The following is a 20,166-nucleotide window of genomic DNA, read 5'->3' as shown; positions in this document are numbered from 1 at the left end:
TTAGCAGAATGAATTTTAAAACTATATGCTGTCTACAAAAAACTTACTTCAAACATAAAGAAATAAGTAGGTTTAAAGTGAAAGAATGAAAAAAGATATACCATGCAAATACTAACCAAAAGAAAGCAGGAATAGCTTTATTAATATCAGATAATGTAGACTTCAGAGCAAAATATTTACAGGAGACTGAGAGGGACATAAGATAATGCTAAAAGTTTCAGTCCACCACAAGGCATAGCAATCCTAAACGTGTATGCACCAAACGAAAGAGCTGCAAAATGTGTGAAGAGCTGATAGAACTGAAAGGAAAAACAGACAAATTCACAATAATAATTGGAGACTTCAACCCTCCTCTCTCAACAATGGAGAGAACAATTAGATGACAAGGATGTAGAAGACCTAAAAAAACTCCATAACTAACAGAATTGAGGTGACATTCATAGAACACTCTACCCAAGAACTTCAGAATAAATATTCTTTCCAAGTACCTACAGAACTTACACCAAATAGATCATATCCTGGGTCATAAAGCAACCTTAACACATTTAAAAGAATTGAAATCATACAGAGTGTGTTCTCTGACACAGTGGAATCAAACTAGAAAACAATGACAGAGAAGTAACAGGAAACTCCACTTGGAAACTAAACAATGAACTTCCAAACAATCAATGGGTCAAGGAGAAAATCTCAAGGGAAATTTAAAAATACACTGAACTGAGTGAAAATGAAAAGACAACATATCAAAATAGGTGATGCTCAGCAGAGTTGAGAGGGAAATTTATAGTACTAAATGCTTACACTAGAAAAGAGGGAAAATCACAAGTCAACATTCTAAGCTCCCTTCTCAAGTAACTAGATGCAGAATAGCAAAAGACACTCAAACAAGCAGAAGGAAGGAAATAAGATGAAAACAGAAATTAATGAAATTGAAAACAAAAGTAATAGAGAAAATCAATGAAAAAATCTGGTTATTTGAAAAGATCAATAAAATTGTCGAACGTCTAGCAAGAATTGACAAATTAAAAAAGAGAAAAGACACAAATTACCAATATCAGGAATGTAATAGAGATAGTGATACAGGCCCTGAAGAAAACCAAAGTATGATAAGAGGATACTACAAACCATTCTACACACATACATTTGACAACTTAGACGAAATGGACAAATTTCTTGAAAAGCACAAATGAATACAGTTTACGCAATATGAAACAGAAAATTTGAATATCCTTACACCTATTAAGGAAGTTGAATTCATAATTTTAAAACTCCCCAAAAAGAAACATCTTGGCCCAAATGGTTTGCTGGAGAATTCTACTAAACATATAAAGATGAAATAACACCAATTCTACATAGTCTCTTCCAGAAAAATAGAAGAGGTGGGAATATTTCCCAACTCATTTAAAGAGGCAAGTATTACCCTGATACCAAAACCAGACAAAAAACAATACAAAAGAATCCCAAACTACAGACCAATATCACTTGTAAATATAGACATAAATTCTTAACAACATATTAGCAAATAGAATTCAGCAATATATAAAAAGAATTACATATTTTGACCAAGTGAGGTTTATTTCAAGGATGCAAGGCTGTTATAACATTCGAGACTGTTGGTACAGGCAGCCTCATGTGCACAGTCTTTAGGCTCCCCTTAGACCACGTAAGAAGAGGCCCTGGGCCTGGAATACTTCCTTACTAAGAGATAATGAGAGCACAGAGCCTGTGCCAGGCTTGTCACCTTGCTCAGGAATATTTCCCCTATTTTAGGCTCAATGAGCGTTCTGTTAAAACATGTACCCAATGGCTCTGAGGCGCACCCTCAGCTTTCAGTATTTCAGACTCCTTGAGGGAGGGGGAGGTGTTCTTCTCCTGAGGCACAAGAGGGGTGCACTCAGGCCAGTTGCCCTGCCATGGCTGCCAGGGGCACCTGCTAACCATGAGGGACTGATGAACACTATTGCAGCTGATCCCGCTCTCTCTTCTCTATGTGAGTAAAAGCATTTCCATCCAGTGCTTGACTGGGTTGTGTTTCCATGACAACTTTGATACCGAGGTGCAGTGGGCAGAAGTGTTTGGACTTCTCTTCCTGGTGCCTGACATTGTGATGATCTTGCTATCCTTCAAGTAGTTGGAGTCTTCCCCCAGCATTGGTTGCTTGTGTCTGGTGTTCTGTTCGACAATAAGTAGTGTAACCCACCATTTTAATAGGCTAAAGAAGAAAAATCATATCACTGGATGAAGAAAGAGCATTTGAAAAATCCAATAGTCATTCATGATTAAAACTCTTTGCAGATTAGGAATAGAGAGGAACTTCCTCACCTGATGAAGGGCATATACAAAAAATCTACAGTTAACAACATACCTAATGGTGAAAGCCTGAACACTTTCCTCACAAGACTGAGAATGAAACAAGATGACCGTTCTTGCCACTGTGATTCAACTTAGTACTGAAAGTTCTAGCAAGTGTGATAAACCAAGAAAAGAAATAAAAGACATACAAGTGAGGAAGGAAGAAATAAAACTGCCTCTATTTGCAGAAGATATGATTATTTACATAGAAAATCCCAAGGAATCTACTGAAAAACTCTCAGAACTAATAAGTGAGTTTAGCAAAGTCATGGGATACAAGATTAATACCTAAAAATCAATTGAATTTTGATATACTAGCAATGAACAGGTGGACAAAATTAAGACTACAATACCATTTACAATCGTTCCCCGAAAATGAAATACTTAGGTGTAAATGTACAAGACTTGTATGCTAAAAGCTACAAAAGGCTGATGAAAGAAGATCTAAATAAATGGAGAGCCATACCATGTTCATGGATTGGAAAACTCAACATAGTAAAATGTCAATCCTCCTCAAACTGGTATAGAAATTTAATGCAATTACTATCAGAATCCCAGAAAGATTTTTTTGTAGATATAGGTAATATTACTCTAAAACTATATGAAATTATGAAGGAACTATAATAGCTAAAACATTTTTGAAAAAGAAGAATAAAGTGAGAGCAATTAGTCTACCCAATTTCAAGATACAGCTTTAGTAGTCAAAACTGTGTTTGGTTGGTGGATAGACACATAGATCAAGTAAATGAAATAGAGGACACAGAAACAACCCACACAAGTATGGCCAACTGATTCTCTGACAAAGTTGCAAAAGCAATTCAATGGAGGAAGGATAGTCTTTTCAACAAATTGTGATGGAGCAAGGATGTATCTTAAAATAAATGGTGTTTTCTATTTAATAAAATACAATATTTCTTGTACACCTACTCTGAGCCAGACACTATTCTAAGCACTAAGGGTATAGCAATGAAAAAAGGAAAGTTCCTGCTTTTGTGGTGCTGACATTCTCATGGTCATTTTCCCCAGGAGAATTCCTGGATGCTAGAAAAGGAAAGTGGGCACCTGGGGTCAAAGATAGGGTAGGAGCCAGCTCCAGAAAAGGAATGCAGGGGCATTGACCTTCCTCTTGCTAGGTCCCCTTCCCCTTCTCAAAGATGGCATAGTGGAAGGTCACAGGCTTTCAATGCAGACAGAACTGTAATCCACCTCCTGTCTCTGCCCCTGAAGTAATGTTCACTGTCAATGACTAACAGGTCTTCCCTTTATCACGTTGTTGTGGGGTTCACATGAGTGGGTCCAATAAAAGCAGTGCAGGGCAGGGCTTGGCACATCTTAGAGTCAGATGCTGCTCTTGTGCGCCCAAATCCTCCCAGAGCCTGGATGGGTTATATGAAGGAGGGCAGGGAGAGGTGCTGGGGGCGGGGCAGGGCTGTGGGAGCAGAAAGAGAAGAAAGTGCAGACACAGGGCTCTTAGATGAACACCTTAGTAAGAAGGGGAGACTTGCCAATTTGGGCCAGTCTGGATGATGTAGATACACTCCCAATTTTCTACTTGAAGTTATGGAGAGGCTGGGGTTCTTTGTGCTCAAAGGGACTTCAGAGCTCATTGGCCAAGGGACCTGACCAGGAGGCAGCTGCACATTGCATGGAGTGGGACAAGGGGTAAAGTTCAATCCCAATGTCACCACTTCCTGTCTGTGCAACCGTGGGCAAGTTACCTAACCCCTGCAAGACTCAGTTTCCTCATCTGGAAAATGGGGAGAGTATAATTCAGACAAATTTTGCTGTGAGGATTAGAGATGATGCATGTCAGCATCGTGGCACAGGTAAGGGCCACACCAGAAAGCAGAGCAAGTTGGACAAACCTGGGTTTGAAACCCACTTAGAAGCCATGTGGCCTTGAGCACGGTGCTTCCTGCCTCTGCAGAAATGAGACTATAAGCCCGCCAACTGGTTTATGGTGAGAATTAGAAGTAATACAGCCCAGAGACTTCCTGATGGTGCAGCGGTTAAGACTCCATGCTCCCAATGCAGGGGCACTGGGTTTGATCCCTGATCAGGGAACTAGATCCCACATGCACACCACAACTAAAAGTTCACATGCCACAACTAAGGAGCCCACATGCCACAACTAAGGCCTGGTGCAGGCACTTCCCTGGTGGCACAGTGGTTAAGAATCTTCCTGTCAGGGGGAAGGGTGAGCTGTGACAGGGCGAGAGAGAGGCATGGACATATATACACTAACAAACGTAAGGTAGATAGTCAGTGGGAAGCAGCCGCATAGCACAGGGGGATCAGCTCGGTGCTTTGTGACCGCCTGGAGGGCTGGGATAGGGAGGGTGGGAGGGAGGGAGACCCAAGAGGGAAGAGATATGGGAACATATGTATATGTATAACTGATTCACTTTGTTATACAGCAGAAACTAACACACCATTGTAAAGCAATTATACCCCAATAAAGATGTTAAAAAAAAAAATGAAAAAAAAAAAGAATCTTCCTGCCAATGCAGGGGACACAGGTTCAATCCCTGGTCCAGGAAGATCCCACATGCCACGAAGCAACTAAGCCCGTGCACCACAACTACTGAGCCCGCGTGCCACAACTACTGAAGCCTGCGTGCCTAGAGCCCGTGATCCACAACACAAGAAGCCGCCACAATGAGAAGCCTGCGCACTGCAATGAAGAGTAGCGCCCTCTCACCGCAACTAGAGAAAGCCCGCATGCAGCAATGAAGACCCAATGCAGCCATAAATTAATTAATTAATTAATTAAATTTAAAAAAATAGTATACAAATGTATGCAATAAAAACGGTTTTAAAAAAAAAGACCTGGTGCAACCACATAAATAAGTAAATAAATATTAAAAAAGAAAGAAAGAAAGAATAGAGCCCAAGGACCTGCTGGCAAGTGTGGCACGTGGTGGGTGTCTAATAGATGGGAGTCTCTGTTATCACCTTAGTCCTTGTAAATCTGTTTTAGAAAAAGCCTAATTAGCCTCTAAGAGAGAGCCATGGACTTGAGAGGCATTGGATGAATATTTGTTGGGTGAAGAGCTAAATAAATGAATCTGAGCGTTATCTATGAATGAAGAACACTCAAGGAATGGCCCGGCCATCTCCTCCAAGCACAAATTTGCAGCATACTCAGTCCTGCAGCCGCTGGGAACGATCCCTGATGCCAGTTCCTTTGCCCAGAATGATGTCATCACATTCACCTGGAGGAGGACAGCCAGGCTGGTCACTGGGGCATCAGTTCAGGTGCCCAGTGACCTGGCCCCAAACGCCCAGGAGCATCAGGCAACCCTCAGCACAAGCTGGCTTCCTCCTGGCGAGCAGCTGGGCTGGTGTTTCTGCCTTTCAGCAGAAAGAGAGGGCCCCTTCCTCTGGGGTTTCTGGCCTGGATTCTGAGCCAGATGCCCTCATGTGCAGAAGGATTTGCTTCCCAAACCCCAAAGCCCCCTTCAGGCTCTGAAAGGGTAATGTCTTCTGTGAGGGTAACGGCCAGGCCAGGACCAGGCCAGGTTCTCAGGGATCCTCACAGGAAACTGCCCTCAGGGGTCCCACCGTGGGTCAAGTGCTGGGCTGGGTGCTGGGTGCTGGAGAACACCATGGTCTTCAGCCACAAGGGTTTAGTGAGCACCTACTACAAGTCAGGAGCTGTTCTAGGCACTGAGGGTGCAGCTGAAACTGGCAAAGGCCCTGCTCTCATGCCTAGTTGGGGCACAGACACTTAAACACACACACACACACACACACACACACACACGATGACAAGCTGTGGCAAATTTCAGGAAAAGAACCAAATGCTCTGCAAGAGAATAAAGAGAGACAAAGGTAAAGCCACAAAGTCCCTGCCAATAACCACAGACACGGGCACAACGAATGCATCACAGAGTGGTTTATGATACAGATCTGTAAACAGCCTTCACGCCCAGCAGTGCTATGGACTGGATTGTGTCTCCCCACCCCCAATTCATGTTTTGAAGCCTCAGTGGCCTCACTATAATGTGGGCATTGTGATAGGACCCACTTCATGGGGACGTTGGTATGAAGCAGGATTGGAACTCAGGCCCGTCTAATCCCACAGCCCGGCTCTTAATTAACGAGGCAAATGCCTTGTTTCAAAGCCAGAGAAAACAAAAAACACACACGCAATCTCCAACCCCCAAGACACACTCTGTTCACTCCAGATCCCTGTGCGCGCCTCCTCTGGGTGTTCCCTCTGGGACTTGTCCCTCCAACCCCTCACCCATCACCCGACAAGCAGGCAGAGCCTAGCACCAGTGGCCCACACCCACGGCTCTGTGGCTGAGTGAGCGTTCCCATGTGTGCAGGGAACTCTGGCTTCAAGCTCTGCCACATACTAGCTATGGTGCCTTGGGCCCATCACCTTTCTTCTCTGCGCCTCTGTTTTCCCTTCTGTGAAATGGGTAGTAATAACAAGCCCATACAGACCTTGTACTGCCGTAAGAAGTAGATGTGTTAAAGTCTGAAAAGCTCGTGTCACGTGGACAGGCAGCTGATACATCTCATACCCCCAAGAGCAGGATGCCTCTGGTTCAAATCCTGGCTCTACCGCTTTCTAGATGTGTAACCTCTCTGTGCCTCAGTTTCTTCTTCTGGAAATTGGGGATAATAATTGTACTGACCTCAGAGAGATGCTGAGAGAATGAACTGAGGGAATTATAATAGTACCTACCTCACAGGCTTGCCTTAGTGAGTTATTCCACAAGATGGCCAGAGAAAGGTGCCTGGCACACAGAAAATACAGAAGGGTGGGATGTCACGTGGGTGACCCAGCCTGGGGAGACCTGGCCCAAGCCAGATCAGTCTTTGAATGTGTAGCCCGGTCTGTGACCTTGTGCCTAAAATCTCCCAGCCTCCCCACTTTTCTTGCCTTCTCCTCTCTGATACCCTGTTTGGCACAGTGAAGCAAGGCTGGATGAATTCAGGAGTTCATGGTCCCAGGCAGGGATGGGGCAGTGGGCATGAGGCCTCAGAATTGCACTCCTGCCCCCAGGCTTCCTGATCCCTCGGCTCCTCCCAGGAAACTAACGATCCAGGCTGCCACTGATTCTGGCATCAACACCAAACAGGGTCCCTGTCTGAGGGGGGAAGCTCCAGGGCAGAGGAGGGGCTGAGAAGACATGCCGGGGACCTGAGTGGGGAGGGGCTGGGCCACAAACCACGGGTGCTGACTCATGGCCTCCGCTGGGCCCTGGGCGCTGTGAATGAACCAGCCCTGGGGCTTTCTACAGCCGGAGGGACGAGCTGGCCAGATGATGGCCCAGGGGACAGTGATCCAGTGGCCCCAGAGCAGCCCACCTATGCCGTGTGTGTGCTGGGCACCGAGCCTCAGCTGGATGTCTACGGGTGAGCAGGGGACATTCTGGGGTTGGGGGGCAGGTCTGGTGATGCTGGATGAGCAGGTTCTGCTGACACAAGACGTGTGTTTGCCTCAAGCTTCAGGCTCCAGCCTCTGCAGCCACCGGCAGGGGAGAAGCTAGAGAGCTAAGACCTGAGTGGCCCTTGGATGTGCGTGGACTCAAGGCAGTGAGTTCATTGCCATGAACAAGTGGGTTTTCCCCAGGGCCTCACCACAAATGCATTATTATAGGGCAAACAGGACCATATCCTTTCACCATTGAGGCAATGGGAGCTCAGAGAGGGTCTGTGACTTACCTAAGGTCACACAGCAAGTGTGCCCTGGAAGCAAGGCTGGACCCTGGACTTCACAGCCGAGACCTGGATCCCCCTGCAGTTTGTTGCCCTACACCTCTCGGCCAAGCCTCCCTCCGTGGGTGGGTAATAGCGTGGGTGTGATGAGACAGGCTGTGGCATGGAGAGGCCGAGGAGGAGACCAGGCCCTGCTATTGGCTAGCTGGGCTGCCTTGGGCAACTGAGCCTCAGTTTCCTCATCTGTGAAATGGGGATTATACCCACTTCGTAGGGTACTTGTAGGGATTAAATGTGAAAACCATAAAAATGTTTGTTAAGTACTTAGCACAGTGCTGGGCCTACCCCTGGTAGTTGTTCATTCGTTCATCCATTAATTCATTCATTCAACAAATACCGATTGAATACCTATTATGTCCAAGCCCTGTGCCAGGCTCTGGCTAAACAAGATGGTCTAGGAACGCTCTTGGTGGGCGTGGTTGGGGTCATTGCTGTTGTCAGTAATAGTAGTGGCAGCCCCTGGCTTCCTCCCTCTGAACAGATGCTCCAGGCTGAGCATCTGTTGTCCTAGAATGGTGCCCACAGGAGTGTCTGGCACATTTCCTTGGAAGTGTCGCTCGCTTCCAGCCCCCAGCCAGCAGTAGGAGAACAGCAGAGACTGAGAGGGTGAGGAGTAGAGGAAGAAGAGGCGGACGGTCACCGGAGGCCACCCGACTCCCAGGAGACAGCCCTTCCATCAGTGAGGCATTGAGTCCTGTATTCAAGCGCCCTTGTGATGTGTGGTTTCTCACACAATAATGGCTGATATTCACATCACACTTGGTACACACAGCTCATTCAGCCCCCTTAGGAGGTAGGCAGTGCTGTAATTCCCATTTTGCAGAAGGGAAAGCTGAGGCTCTGAGAAGTTGAGTAACCCACTGAAGCCACACAGCTAGTTAGTAAGGGAGCCAGGATTGAAACCCAGGCAGCCTGGCTCTGGGACCCTCCTCTCTGCTGCTCCATCCCTGGACCAGCCCTTCCTGTCACTTTTTGCCTGCCCTTCACAGCAGCTCCCTGCCAGCACCACGTCCTAAGCAGCCACCACCCTCACTCGGCCTGAATTTCCTTCCAAAAACACAGATGGGCTTGGCACCCCCCCCAGCACTGCCTCCTTGACCCCCCCCCCCCAGCACAAGCTTCCGTACCTTTGCTCAAGCTGTGTCCCTGCAGCTGGGTTCAGAGGTCCCAGGGCTTAGAAAGACAAGGTTGTAGAGGAACAGACCACAGGCTATGGGTGCCTTTCCAGAGCTGCTCTGACAAGCTCTGCTTATGATTTTCATTCTGAGTTTGGAAGGTACTTTGTCTGCAATGGGAAATACACTGATTATATTCAAACAAAATTCCGCTGCCTGAGATGAATACTGAAACCTGTCGAGGGCTTTCTGTGATGCTTGCAGCTGGAGTCAGGGAGGGATCTTGACTCCAGCTACCACGTGCCGGGCCCTTCTGTTCCTGGTTTCTAATCCTCACAGAAGTTCTGCAAGGTAAACACTATCGGCATGCCCATTTTAGAGAGGAGTAAACTGAGGCCTCAAGAGGTGAAAACACCTATCCAAGGTCACCCAAATTAAAGGTGTCCAAGCCAGGAGATTTGAACCCAGGGCTGTCTGACCCCCAAACTGCCCCTGCTTCCCCAGCACACGCTGCCTCCCAGTGCTGTGGGTCTGGCCTTGCTAGGCACTGCTGCCTGGCTGGTAGAGCTTCCAGAGCTTCCAGAGGGCTTGAGAGATCCAGAAGGGGTGGGGGGTGGGTTCCAGGAGGTGGCAACCACGGAGGACCGTGGGCATTCTGGAGCTGCAATCGCTGGGGTACTCCTTTTCCTCTGGCGCCTCCTTCTCAACAGGAAACCACTCAGTGTGACAGTGGGGAGCAGGGCAAGATTGTTAGTGTCTCTGAGCCTCAGTTTACTCATCTGTAAAATGGGGAAATTAACACCCACCCTGCTGAGTTGCAGTGAGGATTAAATTATACAATGCCTGCCGAGAGTCTGGCAGAGTGGTCCCCCTTTTCCGTAAGGATTGCATGTGTTGTTGAACGTGACAGTGTTGCAGACGCTGCTGCCCATCTGGGGGTCGTTGTAAGGAAATGTTAGATGCAGGAGCTGAAGGAATGATGTCATTTGTCTGGGGCTCAAGTTCTTGGTGCTGCCTCTATGGAGGCTATTGGAAGTGACTAGAAGATTCAGCTCTGGGTTATCTTATAATAGCACACACGGGTCCCCCAGCCCCCAACACAGTAAAAACCCTTGTGTGTTTATGAAAGTCCCTTGTTTAGGACCTGAGAGGGTCTGGAAAACATCCTAAATCAAATCCCAGTGGTGCCACTTCCCAGCAGGGCCTCACCTCTCTGAGCCTTGGCTTTCCATCTGGCAGAAAGGATGGGATGGCTGTAGAGCCCCAGCAGGTGGCAGACCCATGTGTCCACGCCCTCCTCTCGGTTCTGGAGAGGAAGCCATGCCAAGCGGAGCGAGCCGAGGGGAACCGCCCCGCAGGCAGGTCCTGCGTCCCGCTTTGTCCGCCACTGTCTCTGTCTCCCCCTTGTTCTTTGAGCCGCTTGCTCGTTCTCCTGTTGTAACAGACACATGGCGTGTCCCTCTCCCATCCCCATCCTCCTGCCACGGCACCTGGGCGGCTGGGGACGCCTGGCTTCCCACCCCGGCTTTATGAGCCTAAAGGCAAACAGCTGCGCATGGAGCAGAGAAGGCGCCTCCGGGCTTTGGCAGAGAAACCAGGGTGAGGAAGGTGTAGGGTCAACTGAGGCACTTGAGCAGAGGGGCACTGGTTCTGCTGTACCATCCCTTGGACGTGAACTGTCCTCCAGCAAGGGCCACGCATTCCTTATTATTACTGTTACCATCATGTCCCTTCATTTCTGGTATCATTACCTAGCTACTGAAGAGGGGCGAGCACCACACATGGGCCCTTCAATCTGCACAGCATCGTAGAAAGCATCATCGGAGTAAACATTATGCCCATTTTACAGAGAAAGAAACTGAGACCAGAGAGGGTCAGTGCCTAGGCCAAGGTCACACAGCCTGTCAGAAGTGGCCCAAGCCCATCGCCACTCTCCAGCCCTTTGAGGCTGCCTGCTGTTCACGGGCTGGCCTGGGAGAGGTTTCCCATGGGCAGCTGAGCCCCTGCGTCCCTGCTAGTCTGCAGGCAAGTGTCTGATCACAAAGAGCCCCAGCCGGCTGCAGACACCACATCCACAGGCACGTGCCGTAGCCAGCTGGTATAGACAGACTGGCCCCTGGACTATTCGATGTGGTGGCAGGCATAGTTTGTATACTTCGTCCACATTGACCCTGGCTGCCTCCCTGACCCAGACAGTCAGTGCCTCCCAGGGACGACGACCCAGCCATCCTGCTACCCGGCCACTATTGTGTTGGGAGCAGTTGGGGGCAGGTAGGAAAGCCAGTGCCTGCACCAGGGAGCACACAGGGACACCTGCTCTTAGAGTTTAGCAGAAGTGGAATGGTGTCTTTGTCAAGGACTGATCCTGTATTGGTTATCTATCACCACGTAACAAGTTGCCCCAAAACGTGCTGGCTCAAAACAATAGCGTTTATGATCTCACAGTTTCTGTGGGTCAGGATCCAGTGTGGCTTAGTTGGGCCCTCTCTGCCCTGGGGGCTCAAAGACTGCAGTCAAGGTGTCAGCGGGACTAAAGTCACGTTGAGGCTTGACCAGGGCAGCCCTGCGTCCAAGCTCAGTCATGTGGCTCTTGCAGAATTGTGCTCCTCGTGGGCTTGTGGACTGAGGGCCTCAGTTCCCTTCACGTGGCTGGCAGGAAGCCTCCCCCAGTTCCCTGCCATGTGGGCCTCTCCATAGCTCACAGCATGGCAGCTGGCTTCATCAAGGTGAGCGAAGGTGAGAGAGAGAGAGAGAGAGAGAGAGAGAGGAGGGAGAGAGAGAGAGAGAGAGAGAGGAGAGAGAGAGAGAGAGAGAGGAGAGAGAGAGAGAGAGGAGAAAGAGAGAGAGAGAGAGAGAGAGAGGAGAGAGAGAGAGAGAGAGGAGAGAGAGAGAGGAGAAAGAGAGAGAGAGAGAGAGAGAGAGAGAGGAGAGAGAGAGAGAGAGAGGAGAGAGAGAGAAAAAGAGGTGGGCGAAGAGGTCTTTTGTAACAGCCCATCACTTTTGCCATTTTCCATTGGTTGAAAGGAAGTCTCTGGGGAGACTTCCTACACTCAAGGGGAGGGAGTTACACAAGGGCATGAACACCAGAGGTGGGGATCATTGGAGACATCTCAGAAGCCTGCCTGCCATGTACTTTTCCCGTATTTCCCTAATTCTCTATAAGGGATACCTACAGCTTTTGATATGGAGACAAAGAACTTTATTACAAAAATAAAAATGAAAAGTGTAATCATAAAATCCATGTCCTGTGACATTGTGGAGTGAGGGCGGCCTCTCTAAGTTGTTTCCACTATGGTTTGAATCTGCCCCAATTTACCAGCCCTTCTGTCTGTGAGGATTTCACTGCCTGTGGGTCATTCGCTGTCACAGAAAGGGCTGCTCTGAACATCCTTGAACGTGTCTCCTGGTGTACGTGTGCAAAGGATTCTCCAAGAGTGGAATTGCTGGGTTTGGGGTGGGCTAATGTTTGACTTTACAAGATAACAGCAAGTTCTTTTACGAAATGCTTAACTCGACACTCCCATGAGCGGTGTGTTAAAGTTGCCGTTGAACCATATAGTCTACGATGTTGTTGTTTTACCAATCAAATAGGTGTAAAACCCTGTCTCAAGGCTTTAATATTTCATTTCCTTACTTATTAGTGAGGTGGAGCTCCTCTTTAGATGTTTATCATCCACTTGGGTTTCAATTTCTGTGAAGGCCTGTTTGCATCTTTTGCCCTGGGCTTTTTTTTCTACTGAGTTGTTTGTCTTTTTCATGTGGAGTAGCCTAAGCTCTTTAAATATTAGGGATGCTAAGGCTTTGTAGGTTTTATGCTGTGAATATCTTCTTCTCAGATTAGGCTTGCTTTTTCACTGTATAGAGTCTTTTGATGAACAGAAGTTATTTATTTTCATCTAGTTGAATTTATCAATCTTTTCTTTCTTGTTTATGGATTTTGTGTCTTATTTAATTACGGGCATTAAGATGTCTCCAACAACTTTTGAAAGATACAAATGCTCATTCATGACAAAAAGTCTCAATAAACTAAGCATAGAGGAGATCTTCTTCAACTTGATAAAGAATATCTACAAGGGCTTCCCTGGTGGCGCAGTGGTTGAGAGTCCTCCTGCCGATGCAGGGGACGCGGGTTCGTGCCCCGGTCCGGGAAGATCCTACATGCTGCGGAGCGGCTGGACCCGCTGAGTGAGCCATGGCCGCTGAGCCTGTGCTCCGCAACGGGAGAGGCCACAGCAGTGAGAGGCCCGTGTACCACCAAAAAAAAAAAAAAAAAAAAAGAATATCTACAAAAGACTTACAGCTCACATCACACTTAATGGTGAGAAGCTTGAAGTTTTCCACTAAAGTCACGAACAAGGCAAATGTGTTCCCTCTCCCCACTGTTTTTCAACACAATATGGAAAGTCCTAGCTAATGGTTAAGACTAGAAAAGGAAATAAAAGGGATACCTACTGAGAAGAAATAAACTTTTTTTGTTCACCTATGACATGATGATCTATGTAGAAAAACTCAAAGAACTGACAAAAAAACTTCTGGAACTAATAAGCAACTATAGCAATGTTGCAGGACCCAGTCAATTGCTTTCCTGTATACCAACAATGAACAAATGGAATTTGAAATTAAAAACACAATGCCATTTACATTTGACCCCTCCCAAATTAAATACTTAGGTATAAATCTAACAAAATATGTATAAAGTCTGTACAAGAGAAACTTCAAAACGCTGATGAAAGATATTAAAGAAGAAGTAAAAAAATGGAGAGCTATTTCATGCTCACGGGTAGGAAAACTCAATATTGTCAGTTCTTCCCAACTTGATTGTAGATTCAGGGCAATCCCAGTCAAAATCCCATCAAGTTATTTTGTGGATATCAACAAACTGATTCTAAAGTTTATATGGAGACACAAAACAAAGAAAACAAAACAAAACAAACAAAAAACCCCAGAATAGCCAACAGAATATTGAAGAAGAACAAAGTTGGAGGACCGACACTACCTGACTTCAAGACTTACTGTAAAGTAAATCAACTATACCCGAATAAAAATTATTTTTAGAAAAAGACCTAACTGTAAAGCTACAGTAATCAAGACAATGTGGTATTAGCAAAGGAATAGACAAATGAAACATGGAATAGAATAGAGACCAGAAACCGTGCATAGATACAGCCAACTCATCTTTAGATGCGGCACAGAGGATTTTTATGGCAGTGAAACTACTTGATATGGTACTATAATGGTGGATATATGTCATTACACATTTGTCCAAATCCACAGAATGTAAAACACCAAGAGGGAACCCTAATGTAGACTGTGGACTTTGGGTGATAATTATGTGTCAATGTAGGGTCATCAATTCTAATGAATGTACCACTCTGGGGGAAGACGTTGATAATAGGGGAGGCTATACAGCAGTTGGGGCAGGAGATATATGGAAATCTCTGTAACTTCCTCTCAATTTTGCTGTGAACCTAAAACTTCTCTAGAAAATGAGCTATTTTTTTAAAAAAAAGATGCAAAATTCTGTCTTTCTTAAGTCTTTAGTATATGATGTGAGGATGGGATCAATTTAATTATTTATTCAATGTATTCATTTTCCATATGGATAAGCAATTGTCCCAGCACCATTTATTACACAATCTTCACTTTCTCCAGTTATTTGCAAGACCACCTCTGTCATAGATCAAGGAGAATCTCTCTTAAGTTGCATCTGTCATTTTCTTTACCTAAGCCATTACAATGCAATCCATGACTTTACAGTAAGTCATACGTGGTAGAGCAAGTCCCTCACCTTTTGCTTCTTTTTCTTACAAGGTACTTTGACTATCTTAGCCCCTTGGTTTTCCAAGTAAACCTTGGAATCAACTTGTCAAGTTCAAGTAAAACCCTGGAATTTCTCTGACCATATGAATCTATTTGGAGAGAATTCATACCATGATGATATTAGGCCTTCCTAACCATGTTCATGGTATTTCTTTCTTCTAATTTGGGTCTTCTCTAATGGATTTCAATAAGGTTTGATCATTTTTCTCCATAAAAACCTTACACATCTTTTGTTAGGTTTATCCTAGGTATTTTACAGTATTTCTTCCTAATGTAAATTATATGCTAATAGTGTGGTTTTTGCCTAAAAATTAATTTTGTCTGACATTAATATATCCATCCCAGCTCTCTCCTGACTAATATTGGCTTAATGTATCTTTTTTCCTTTTTTTTTAAAACTTCATCTTTCCTGGATCCTTGCATTTTAGGTTCACCTCTTATAAATAGCATGGAGCTGGATTTTATTTCTTTATCTAGTCCCAAACTCTCTTTTAACTAGTAACATTATTTATATTTATTTTGATCATTTATATATTTTAGTTTGCTTTTACCATTTGCTTTTTAGTTTTTGGTTGTCTATTTTTTTCTATGTTGCCTTTTTCTCTGTAATCGCCGTTTTGAATGGAATTATTCATTCTTTTAAAAAATTATTGCATTTTCTCCATGTATAGAAATTTATAAACTCCATTTCTATTCTTTTGGTGAATACTTTTACATTTCTAGAATTCAACACTATCTTAATTCTCTCTTCAGTTGAAGACCTCATACCATTTTAACTCTCATTACCTCTCCCAGTTTACATTCTGCTCTTTTTTTTAATCTCACAATTTTGATATTTTTATAAACTTTTTTTTATACAGACAATATTTTTTAGATTTACGAAAATATTTACCATGTTATTTGTTCACCATTTGTATTGAATCCAGATGATTCTGACATTAGGTATCTTCTTCTTAAAGAATGTCTTTAGAAGTTGCTTTAGTGAAAGTGTGTTGGTTTTAAAACATCAGTTTTTCTTCATCTGAAAATGTTTTTATTAAAATATAATTTTCTATGTACACAAGTCTACATTAATAGTTATGTTTTCAAGATACTTTGAAGATATTATTCAACTCTCTTCTGGATTTCATTACTGCTGTTGTGAAGTCTACTTTCAATCTATTGATAATTATTATTCTTTTATAGGTGACCTGACTTTTCTTCTTTCTGGATACCTTTAAGATCTGTTTGTCTTTGGTATTCTTTTTTTTTTTTTTTTTTAATGCGGTACGCAGGCCTCTCACTGCTGTGGCCTCTCCCATTGAGGAGCACAGGCTCCGGACGCGCAGGCTCAGCGGGCATGGCTCACGGGCCTAGCCGCTCCACGGCATGTGGGATCCTCCCGGACCGGGGCACGAACCCGTGTCCCCTGCATCAACAGGCAGACTCTTAACCACTGCGCCACCAGGGAAGCCCCATGTCTTTGGTATTCTTAACCACAGTGAGATGTGTGTGTGTGTGTGTCTGTGTGTGTGTCTGTGTGTGTGTCTGTGTGTGTCTGTGCGTGTGTCTGTGTGTGTATGTGTGTGTGTCTGTGTGTGTCTGTGTGTGTGTGTCTGTGTGTGTCTGTGTGTGTGTCTGTGTGTCTGTGTGTGTGTATGTGTGTGTGTATACAGAGAAGGGAATTCTTGGCAATTTCCCTTACTTTTCACATCTCAGCAATGCTTTGAACAGTATATTCTAGGGCTTCCCTGGTGGCACAGTGGTTGAGAATCTGCCTGCCAATGCAGGGGACACGGGTTCGAGCCCTGGCCTGGGAGGATCCCACATGCCGCGGAGCAACTAGGCCCGTGAGCCACACCTACTGAGTCTGCACGTCTGGAGCCTGTGCTCCCCAACGAGAGGCCACAATAGTGAGAGGCCCACGCACCGCAATGAAGAGTGGACCCCGCTTGTCGCAACTAGAGAAAGCCCTCGCACAGAAATGAAGACCCAACACAGCCAAAAATAAATAAATAAATAAATACAAAAGTATATTCTAACCATGATCCAGCTGTTTTGTAAGGGAAGGTCCTTCAGGGTCCTGTTTGTACTGTTCGTGCGATTCTTCATATATGCACAACACTGTGTGTGCGTGTTTGTGTAATATAAACCTCGGGTACACACATCACTCTATGCATACATCTGTGTGTGTGTGTCTTTTCCTAGTTCAAGCGTAACCTCTCCAGGTCAGGGGATTTTCTTTCTGTTTCTCACTACCTCCTGACAACCTACCAGTACTTACTCCCATGGTCAGGGTCAGTCTGGCTGCCTTCTGGTGTCCACACTGTTGGGGAAAGGAAGAACAGTGGGGAGAGCAGTAGTGGGCCAGGCACTGCCTCACCATGTCCCCCTGTCCTCCCCATCTGTCTCTTCCACAGCTCTGCCCCCAAGGACTGCACATCCTTTAGCATCAATGCTTCCCCAGGAGTGGTCGTAGATGTTGCCCACCGCCCTCCAGCCAAGAAGAATCTCACAGGTTCCTCCAAGTGGCCCCTGGACCCTGGGCTGGAGGTGAGCCTGAAGATGAGAGCTGCCAGCGATAGCACAGGTGACCGGAAGGTGAGTGTGGCAGCCGTGGGCTGGGATGTGTAGGAGGAGGTCAGCAGGTCATAACAGGTCAACCACTCAGTCGACCCAGAGCCCCAGCCCTCTGCAGGCTCTGGGGAGAATCAGTTCTTTGTCTCTCCCAGCTTCTGGTGGCAGCTGGTATTCCTAGACTTGTGGCCACATCGCTCCAATCTCTGCCTCCGTGGTCCATTACCTCCTCCTCAACCTGTCAAATCTCCCTCTGCCTCGCTCTTATAAGGACACTTGTCATTGAATTTAAGACCTGTCTGGACAATACAGGATGATCTCACTTCAAGATCCTTGATTACATCTGCAAAGATCTTTTTTTCCAAATAGGGTCACATTCACAGGATCCAGGGATTAGGTCGTGGACGTATCTTTTGGGGCATCACCATTCAACCCACTGTAGCCGCATTGACTATAGATGGACTCAACAGGACCCTCCAGGATTCCCACAGGGATCTGGGACAACAACCTCTTGTTCCCAGCAGGACAGGCCAAGCAGGATACTTCCTGGGGCAGAGTTGTTGCCTGCTGTAAGAATACAGACCTTGGACATCAAAGCCGGTCAGCAAGGGTGCAGTCAGAGAAAGCTTCCTGGGAGAAGTGGCAAGCTGATGGATGGTATCAATGACCTGCTTAAGAGAGGAAAAGAGAAGCGAGAGCTCTACACAGGGGATGTGGCCTGTGTGCACACTCTGGATAAGAGAGGGTGAGATGTGTGTTGGGGAAGCTGAGGAAGAGCTGTATGGAAAGAAAGGAAGGTAGGAGGGAAGGTGAGGGAGAGAGGGAGCCAGTATTAGAGAGTTTGGCATCAGAGACCTCATTCTCTTAGGACAACAGGAAGCCAATGACAACCTTTCATCCATGAGTAACAAGACCACATATGTATGTTAGAAAGACCCACTGGCTGCAGTGTAGTGAGTCAGTTACATCTAGGCAGCAGACTGGGGGCAGGGCAACCAGTCAGGAGGCTGATGCTGTGGTCCAGATGCAAGGTGACAGTGGATGTGACACTCCCCTGGATTCCCACTATCTGCAGTACAGGTCGAGACACCTCAGTACGACCCTCAGGAGCTCCCCTTCTTCTGGTGGCAGCTCTTTGGTTTTGCTTTGGGGAACTCCCCTCCGTCATCTTGCTTAGAAGTGTGGTTCCTGACACTCTGCCCTCCTCTGGCCAGGCTGGGCCAATCAGATGGGTTCTTCCTGGATTTTTAACCTTGGGCAGTGGGAGTTGGTGTTGCCACTCTCCCTCCAATGCCTCTTCCACCACATCCCCATCTGCTGAACTCCTGACACCATACAGGCAGAGGAAGCCGCTGCCTCCCTGGTCTCCCAAAGGACCCTCTTCTGTACATCATAGTCACCTGAGTGTTTTGCTCCCCTTGCGCTCCCACCAGCTGGGGTGTTCCTAACAGGCTGGGAGCCTGATCCTTGTCTCCTCAGCACCCTGCTCTGAGCTGGCCCATAGCAGGCCAGTTAGTGTTTGTTGAATGACTAAGGGAAATCATTAGTGGTTGGCTTCTGTCCTATAGGTTCAGATTTCATACTATGGACCCGAGACGACTCCAGTTGAAGTCCTGCTCTACATCACCGGGGTCGGTAAGTGACGCCAGGGACCTTGGAGCACCACCCCTCTCCCTCCACACACACACACATGCAAGGCATCTCTCCAGGAGAAACTACACCCTGAAGCTTACTGTAGACTGAGCAGAGAAAAGGATAATTTCTAGCCAGTCATGCATCTGGTAGTTCATAAGTATTCCTTCCCCAGTCAGGGAACCCAGAATAGAGCTGGGGAGAGAGGGCGTTTGCAGGAAGCTTCAATTACATCTCAATATTTTATTTCTCAGCTTAGGAAGTGGTACGTGGATTTTCAACATACGCGTCTCTATACCTTTTTGAAACCTCAAATATTTATGAGAAAAAGTAGATGATGAGACTGTTTTTTTTTGTTGTTGTTGTTGTTTTTTGCGGTACGCGGGCCTCTCACTGTTGTGGCCTCTCCCGTTGCGGAGCACAGGCTCCGGATGTGCAGGCTCAGCGGCCACGGCCCATGGGCCCAGCCGCTCCGCGGCATGTGGGATCTTCCCGGACCAGGGCACGAACCCATGTCCCCTGCATCGGCAGGCGGACTCTCAACCACTGTGCCACCAGGGAAGCCCGTTGAGACTGTTTTACGCAATAATATAGACCAGTGTTCCCCAAATTCCATTATTTACATCCCATCTTCACCATTTTTGCCACATCAGTGATCTGCTTGTACTCGTATTTATTTATTCTTCTTCTTTAAATAAAGTACATTTTTAACTTGACCTCATCTGGGACAATAGTATCATAATATTATTATTACTATTTAAACATACATTAAATATATGAACAGCATGTGAAAGCTCCAGGTTTCTTTTCATTAATGAATTTCATTCATTTATTTCATTAATACACATTTTCATAATAATAATTATTATTGTTGTTGTTATCATTATATAGCACTTACTCTATGCCAGGCAGGGTGCCAAGACTTTACATTTAAACCTTACAACAATCCAATGAAATT

General features: G+C 46.0%; 1 protein-coding gene across 1 annotated transcript in view; it reads left to right on the top strand.

Moving 5' to 3' along the window:
- The first annotated feature begins 7,631 nt into the window (after positions 1 to 7,631).
- The window catches only part of PADI4 (peptidyl arginine deiminase 4), a 30,740-nt gene continuing 18,205 nt past the window's right edge, over positions 7,632 to 20,166 (top strand). The window contains 4 exon segments of the mRNA XM_060141967.1: positions 7,632 to 7,650; positions 7,653 to 7,722; positions 17,420 to 17,600; positions 19,145 to 19,211. Coding sequence (XP_059997950.1) covers positions 7,632 to 7,650; positions 7,653 to 7,722; positions 17,420 to 17,600; positions 19,145 to 19,211 — 337 coding nt within the window.

The sequence above is a fragment of the Lagenorhynchus albirostris genome, chromosome 2, assembly GCF_949774975.1.
Source record: "Lagenorhynchus albirostris chromosome 2, mLagAlb1.1, whole genome shotgun sequence".
Taxonomy (NCBI): Eukaryota; Metazoa; Chordata; class Mammalia; order Artiodactyla; family Delphinidae; genus Lagenorhynchus; species Lagenorhynchus albirostris.
Note: the sequence above shows the minus strand (reverse complement) of the source record. Positions and strands in the feature narration are given on the sequence as shown.